General features: G+C 40.4%; 1 protein-coding gene across 1 annotated transcript; it reads right to left on the bottom strand.

Moving 5' to 3' along the window:
• Positions 1-211: 211 nt before the first annotated feature.
• On the bottom strand, positions 212-1,460 carry LOC149833547 (uncharacterized). Its single transcript, XM_090012886.1, has one exon. The coding sequence runs from the start codon at positions 1,357-1,359 to the stop codon at positions 565-567; it is 795 nt and encodes a 264-aa protein (XP_089869012.1). The 5' UTR covers positions 1,360-1,460; the 3' UTR covers positions 212-564.
• Between the last annotated feature and the right edge of the window lie 6,376 nt (positions 1,461-7,836).

The raw sequence follows: 7,836 nt of genomic DNA, 5'->3' as shown, positions 1-7,836 counted from the left end.
GGCGGTGACTCTCATAATAGGAAACAACTTTTTTCGCTGTCCCAAAACTTTAAAAAGCACAAACTTGTTCATTATAGATTTCTACATGACCATCTTCGAAGTTTCCTCTTATTGTTACTACTCAATCATTACCTGTCATAATCTACTTTTTCACTAATACATGAAGGAGCCAACATATGCGTCAACCACTTAAATATAAACATGAGTCTGAAATATGATCACTAATTTTATTCCAATGATAATCTACAAACTTAATCAGCAGAGGAGATTACTGTACTGATCAGACTATACACCAAGGATAAACAACTTTTTATTGCTAAGAGCCCAAGCCAAATAGGTATCATATTCACATGGACTTCATGCAAACAATCAAATGGTCCAACATGCCATAGTTTTCAGTAATGCTTTCTTCCTGTGCAGCAAGCTTCAAGAGTCCATCACCATAGCTCAAACAGAAGCAACAGGTCCGAGTTCTAAAAAGATTTCATCTCCAATGAATCGATTGGCTTAGCCGAATGAGCCGGGAGCTTGATTAATTTTTCCTGATTGGCAATCTTTCAGCATCTATACACTCCTGTCAAGCATGTCTTGGTAGCTCTTGAACGAGTGAAGCTTCTGCATCTGCATCTGCCGATGGAACCTCTTGATGAAAAGATCGGCAACCCGATCGATCTCATCTTCGAGCACGAAGTCGTCGGAGTTTGTCGATTTCTTAATGATCTCAACCACCGACAGGTTCTGATTTTCGAGCTCTAGATCTTCGAAGTCAAAGAGGCAGTGAGTTAGATCAGGATAGTCATCCTCCTCCTCTTCATCAACCAAATCATCACAGCACTGGTCCACCGGGGCAGCCTCGGCCAACATGGGATTGTAAACTACAATGCCCTTGCTTTCATCAGTATCCTCTGCCTTTCCATGACCAAGCAGAGCATGGATCTTATGAGTGATTCTGCTGACATGACCAGACTCTGGCTTTCTAGGACCAAGCAGAGCATGGATTTTATGAGAGATTGAGCTCACCTGACCAGGCTCAGCCTTTTCACGACCAAGCAGAGCATGAAATTTGTGAGAGATTGAGCTCACCTGACCAGGCTCAGCCTTTTCATGACCAAGCAGAGCATGAAATTTGTGAGAGATTGAGCTCACCTGACCAGGCTCAGCCTTTTCATGACCAATCAGAGCATGTAATTTATGAGAGATTGTGCTGAGAAGGAACTTCTTGTTTCTCAACAGACTGAGAACTATCAAACGGGTCCGGACAGCCCCGCCTTTGCTCTTAACAGCACTGGTTTTGGACTTTAGTACCGCACCCATTACGGTCCAGACCTGTTTCAAGAACTTGGTAGCTTTGTTCTTCATTTTGTTTGGTGGGTTTTGGGTTGAGAGATGTGAAGTAACCGAGACTGAGAGGAAGAGGTCCACAGCAAGAGAAGAGGAGGGAAAATAAAACTGGGAGAATTCATCATGAGGAACAAGGAGAGCGGCAGGTGGGCGATTTATAGAGAGAAGGAAATGAAGAGTAGCACTCAAGAAAAGTTGGTTTAAGGAAAAGAAAAAAAGAAAAAAGTAGAGGGGTTAAAAAGGGAATGAGATTAAAATAAGGGGAGATATTGGAAAGAAAGAGCAGATGAGATTAAAATAAGGGGAGATATTGGAAAGAAAGAGCAGTAACAGTAAGTAGATAGTTATTTAAGTGTAGAGACAAAGGGAGAAAGTATGAAGGAAGAGTGAAAAAGCAAATGCGAGCAGGAGGTAACGTGGGGAACCGCGGTGACAGATTGTGAGTGGAGAAGGAAAGATGTTCCACTCGAGAAAAAGCAAAAAGGCAGACAGCGATATTTGTAGGCCGTTGTTCGTGGCTAGCAGGCATCAGGCGGGCGACTTTGTGGTGTTTGGTGTGTTCACAAGATATACAATTGGGGGGCTCTGCTTTTCTTGAACAATTGACCGTTGGGAAGTGATGGGTGCACAAAGTGGAGATGGTATTACCTAAATGGGGACTTGGGTTAGCTATTATTTTCTTAAGCATGTGGTTGCTTTATATTCCAGAAATCAACTAAAGTTTGCAACATGGACTTCTTAATCAAACGCATGGCACTTAAAAAACTCCTCTCTAAGCAACAATAATGGGGGGCGCATTCACCTTTTACAAGTTGAAATAAAGCAAATAGTTTTTAAATTTTTTATGCCCTTAAAAAGAGTTTATTCAAATTCATGGTCTCAAAAGAAAGAAAAAGAAAACTATTGCTTCAATAAATCCAACTATGTTCAGCAGAAGAGAAGAGGTTGCTTTGGAGTTCAGGAATAAAAAAGAAGGGAATTCTCGGTACAATTTCTCCATTCTTTGATGGCAGGAGCGTCAAAGAGAGAGAGAGAGAGAGTTTTGACTTCAAACGGAAAGGGAAAAAAACCCATCAACTTAGGATGCTTCCTTGAAATAGTGTCCTTTTACATATATATATATATATATATAGAAACAACAAAGCAGAACATTTTATATATGCATATTTGATCTTTATTTAGAAGGCTGCAATACCAAAGTAGAACGACTATAATACGGCTAGCATGTCATTTGGCTTTATTATTGTTAGTGTTTTTTCCTACTTTCATAAGACGGTGTTATGCTTAGAGTTTATCTCAAACTGACAAAATCACACTAAAATGAATGTTAAATTATTTCGCCCATAAATTTGTATAGACTGTGATACTATCACGATGTATTAGAGAGAAATTAAAAAAGAAACTTTCAGCTCTTTGCTTTGATATTCCATTCAATTGTTTATTATCGTCAAACATAATAGAATCTGTACCTTTTCTTTTCTTGACATGATACAGTACTAGCTAGGTGATATATATAATTTACATTAAGTTCCTGATTTCTTCTTTTTTTAATTTTTATGCAGTTCCGAACTTCTTCTTCTTCTTCTTCTTTTCAAATTTCTTATTACACAGAGTTTCCTGATTTTTTTTTTCTAATTTTTCTTCACTTGCCATGGGGCGACCATGGTTTCAAAACCCAAAGGGCATTCCTTGCTGCAAGGTCTGAGGTGAGTGTACTCCCTAGTGGGTAGGAGGGGACCTCAAGGCTTTTACGAATTGGAGACCTGCTAATTTGCGGCAAGTGCATCATTAGCCTAGCCAAAAACGCAAAAAAAAAAAAAGAAAGAAACTCTGAAAGTAATTTATAATGTATATATAATTTCTCTTTTTATCGTTTATAAGTTTTTTGGTTAACAATTTTTTGTTACAATAAATTCATTGAAAAAAAAAACTAATTTTAGGGCATATATATTTTTTTTTGTTACACTAGGAAAAAGGCCAGCTAGTGCTTTTATTCCTCAAAATTGGCATCACCTAGCTTTTGGTTTTCACTTTGAAGGAAAAGCCGCAGCTCGGGCATCTTCGGTGAGGGACCAAGGGGGGCCCAATTGTATAAGATGCGTTTGTTTTGTTTATTTAAGTAGTCACTTGACGCCCCCAAATTGCATGCTTCTTTAAATGACGATAAGCATAAGCACAGTTGTATACAGCAAGGTACCTTGCTGCTTCCATCCCGTGTGGTACCTTTTTGCCTCTCCAATTGATCTCTGACATCCACAGACCTCTTGATTAATCATAGTGAGTCGATTTCTTTTAAACACAACTGTTTACATATCCCGTTCGGGTTTGATCTGAGGAGCCAGGATCCAGAGATCGGCTAAGTGCCATGGCTATTTGACACAGCCAATCACACTGACAGCATTTCATGTGGGGCCTGCACTCTGTATCTGTGGGCCCCATGCAATGCTGTAGCCATGGCACTTGGCTGCTCCTTTGATCTCAACTCTTGATCAGACGGTTGCTTTCCCGGCATAAATTAATGGATCAGGTGTAAGCAGATCTGGACCTGACTGACTCAACTGGACACCAGGGCACAATGCCCTTTGCAATGAAAACAATAAGGCTATGTTTGGGAGCAGGAGTTGAGAGGGAGACGGGAGTGGAGATGGGTCGGCCAAGATTCGAGAGGAGTTCACAACAAAATTCTCAGATGAATATTTTTGAACTCCGCCAAAAACAATGAAACAACTCCGCTCCCAACTCCCAACTGCAAGGAAACAAACAGCAGAGACAACGGAAATCCCCGTCTCCACTTCCAAATATCGGTTCCCAAACCAAGCATAAAATGAGAGGGAAGTAGTTTGGGGAGGGTCTCTTTCATAGGAAGTGGGGTGAAACAAACGCCCCTTTTAAGATCCATTCTTTGTTTGGCCTGGGAAAGGAAGTGCATTTGGCGAGAGAGGTTCTCTTTATTTTCTAAATTAGGTTCAAAGGTGATATGTGACTATATGCTTTAGGCACTATTGATCCATATATACAAATGAGAGAGAGAGAGAGAGCACTACTTTCATGATAGCAACTAAACCATGAATGATTCTAGAAGCTCTCCCCACCCCGAAATACAAAAGAAAAAAAAAAAGGGAAAAGTGATGGGGTCTCGTGTAGTTTTCAATAAGGTTTTGGTATCCCCATTAAGATAATTACAATGTTGCCTACACCAACGGGGGCCTCCGCTTATCTTGTAAGAGCAGTGGGTGCACCTCACCTCGTATAGGGACGTTGCAAGTTCAAATCCCACAATATGAGAAGGTTTGTCTCACAAATTAAGATAACAATCTCATGAACAACAACAATATTTGCTACATCATTAGTATTACTCAATTTTTATTTGTTACATATTTTTTATTATTACATGCTTGTTTGCGACTTTGCAGAATGTACGTCTGTGCGTGTGTTCTTTGAATCCGCCTCATATATCTTTTCGATAATTGATTGATAATAATTTATACATAGCAAAGGTTACTAACCAAGATACCTGCTGAAGTCATTTAATTCCATCTAAGAGTCAAGCCCTTGATAGAATGAGAACACAAGGTAAAATCAAATTGAAAAGGATGATGACGCCTTATACCTAACAAAAGTACATGTGTGCATGCATCCATTTCAAACACAAATCACTTGCACCCTCTACGAAGTAATAGCATACCAGGTGATTTGCAGGGTTAGTAAACAAGCCGAACAAACCAAATAGAGGGTATTCAGGCTTATCTCATTCTTGTGGTCAGTCAAGCCGAGCTCGAGCTCATGTTGACCCCGAAGTAAATGAGCCAAGTTCAAGCTGTTCTTTAGCAACAAAAACAAAAAAAAAAGAAAATAATAAAAAATGCTCACTAAACCTATTGAGATAAGACTGGCCTATTTACAAAATAAATACACGGTTTCAAAGCTGTAAGCAAGAGAGCAATAGGGCTTGAACAATAAACTTATTACTTAAAGCCAAATACTTCATTTATGATATAAAATATATTTATTATTAGTAAACGAGTCTATACCAACTAAGTTCAGAAGCCTTTGTATTCGGCTTGCGGAGCCTATTGAGCCACGAGCAGCCCGTCTCATTACCCAGCCCTATTTATCCAATCACCTTTTTTCTTAGGCAAAGGAAAAAGACTATATTAAAGGTTTAAAACAACAACAACCGGTTTAAAGGTGAAGCTGCCTGTGAAAAGGGAAAGAAAACATGAGACCAAGTACTACCAAACTTAATTAGCATAAGTACTTCTTAATCCAACTTCAAAACACCACTTGGAATTTACATTAAGAGATCTTTTTGCAGTTCTTAGGACTAGCTTAATTGGTGATAGCGAAGAATTTTTCTCGAGAGAAGCTTTGATAAGAGGAGCAAGCAGCCTTCTAAGCTTTTACTGTTGGTAGTGAAACTGTCCCGAACCGATCTTTCGGAATGGAGCAATTGCAGTGCGAAGCTCTACCGAGTGAAAAATGCATTGAGGGTAAGAATGCGCAGTGTGGGTTGGCTTGATCGGTGACGTGCGGTGGTAGCATGGCACGCGATAGGCATTAGTATCATCGTTAGTGCATCGTTGTATGGCGTCATAGATATAGAATGTTGTTTGGTTAAGCAGTACCAGCAGATCAGAGGATGTTGACTTTGGATATTTGGTTAAGAACCTCTCAGTTTGCAAAGTCCCACGCGTAGCGGTTGGATGCATGGGGGTGCATGTGGATTAGAGTTAATTCTCCTAGGGATCACATTAGGTGATTCCAACCGAGTATGGTGACTCGGGGCTAGGAGAGTGAATGCCTAGGCACCAACGAATGAGTCTGGGTAGTGCTCTTCGCTATGGTGTTCAATCATCAACTGGTCTTCGAACTGGGGGCTGCAAGGTCTTGTTCCTTCGGTGGTGAGGTTTTGCTGTGTCGTGTGCATGACGTCACAATATGCAACATGGCACGCAATGATAAAGCAAGTTTGTGCCTTTTCAAAAGTAATAGCTGGTATGGAACGACTATGCACTAAATGACATGGACTACATAGAGTACGCATTTGGAAAAGTGCTTGATAAACTTTCACTAGGTAGCTGCACACGAGGTGGTGCACAGGGCCAATGAAATGATTCAACACATGGAAAGGTGTTGGTGCATGGCCTTTGGCCGTTAGGCTGACCAGATTGGGCAGCTTGGCGTGTCACGGGTTTGCGAAGCATTCTATGCCCGTGATAGAGCGATAAGAAGGCTAGCGACGGTAAGAAATGACTGTCGCGCCACACTGGCTTAGGGAAAAAAGTAAGCCTGTCACAACAACAATAATATGAAAAAAGTCATGTATCTCCTCAAGCTTATAAAGAGGAACTGATGCACACCTATGATCATCAAAAAGAAAATTGAAAAGTTTAACCACATTTTTTGAGTCCTGCATCATCCAAACACTAGGTGGGAGTACCCTCAAACCCTTGGGGAACGATGGTGCCATAAGAAGTTTCAGCATGAGTCTCAATAACTCTAGAAGTGGTTTCATGAATTGGAGTGGAAATTTCTGAATAATGTAATCACGAAAAACTGGATCCAACTTTCAGTGATATGTTAAACATGACCCATTTATGGTGTCCTTAATAAGTCATGTATAACTTTCACCTGAAATTGTAACACAACCTTCTATTGGTCCCATTAAGTTGTCTCCAGTTATTTACAGAACAGAGGAGGCATAGTCATTTCAGCAGAGCACAAAATCGGTCAATTCATTGCATGAAGATAACCATAAGAAAAAAATAGCCCAAGCTATCTTCTCGGGGTTTCGAATAGAGTCCTATTTTATCACTACAAATCGAAAGTTGAACCATGATAGCTTTTAGTGTTTTTAACATTACAAAACTTTTGCCCTCTGAACATGGCTTAAATTTTGGAAGTTTTGGGAGAGAGGAGTGCATGACTCCTCTCCCCGGCCTTTTACCTACGGGTGATAAAAGGCACGATGCCTCCAACAACCCTGGGCAAGATTCTCAGCATCCAACTTTGCGATCATGGGCACATATTGTAGAAGGGACTGCTATCTCCTATTCACGGCCTTCACGGGATCTCACCGATTAGATAGGATCGGAGTTACCTACCCTCACGATAACTCCTATCAGCTTGATAGGATCGGAGTTACCCATTCTCTCGGTAACTCTCTGTCATTTTTTATCCTTATCATTCCCCTCTATATATATCTCCTCTCATTTATAACAAGATCAAGAACTATGAATGAAGAAGACATCTCTCTCTTTTCCCTGTGGATGTAGGCAATGCCAAGCCATGTAAAATACTTTTTTGTGTTTGTTTATCGTTCTTTAACCACTGCCTATCGTCCATGCATAGTTGCACTCATGTTTTAACAGGGTCTGATTCCATGGGGAAATTGCTGAAGGCCACTATGGTGCAGCATGGTGACAGTGCTCGTTTGAAAATTTCATCGGACTGTGATGATAAAATGCTCTCTCCGTTCAAGTGGATGCCTCTTGC

This window comes from Nuphar pumila, chromosome 7, assembly GCF_984573655.1.
Source record: "Nuphar pumila chromosome 7, dmNupPumi1.hap1.1, whole genome shotgun sequence".
Taxonomy (NCBI): Eukaryota; Viridiplantae; Streptophyta; class Magnoliopsida; order Nymphaeales; family Nymphaeaceae; genus Nuphar; species Nuphar pumila.
The sequence above is the reverse complement of the archived record's forward strand: the minus strand, read 5'-3'. Positions and strand labels throughout refer to the sequence as shown.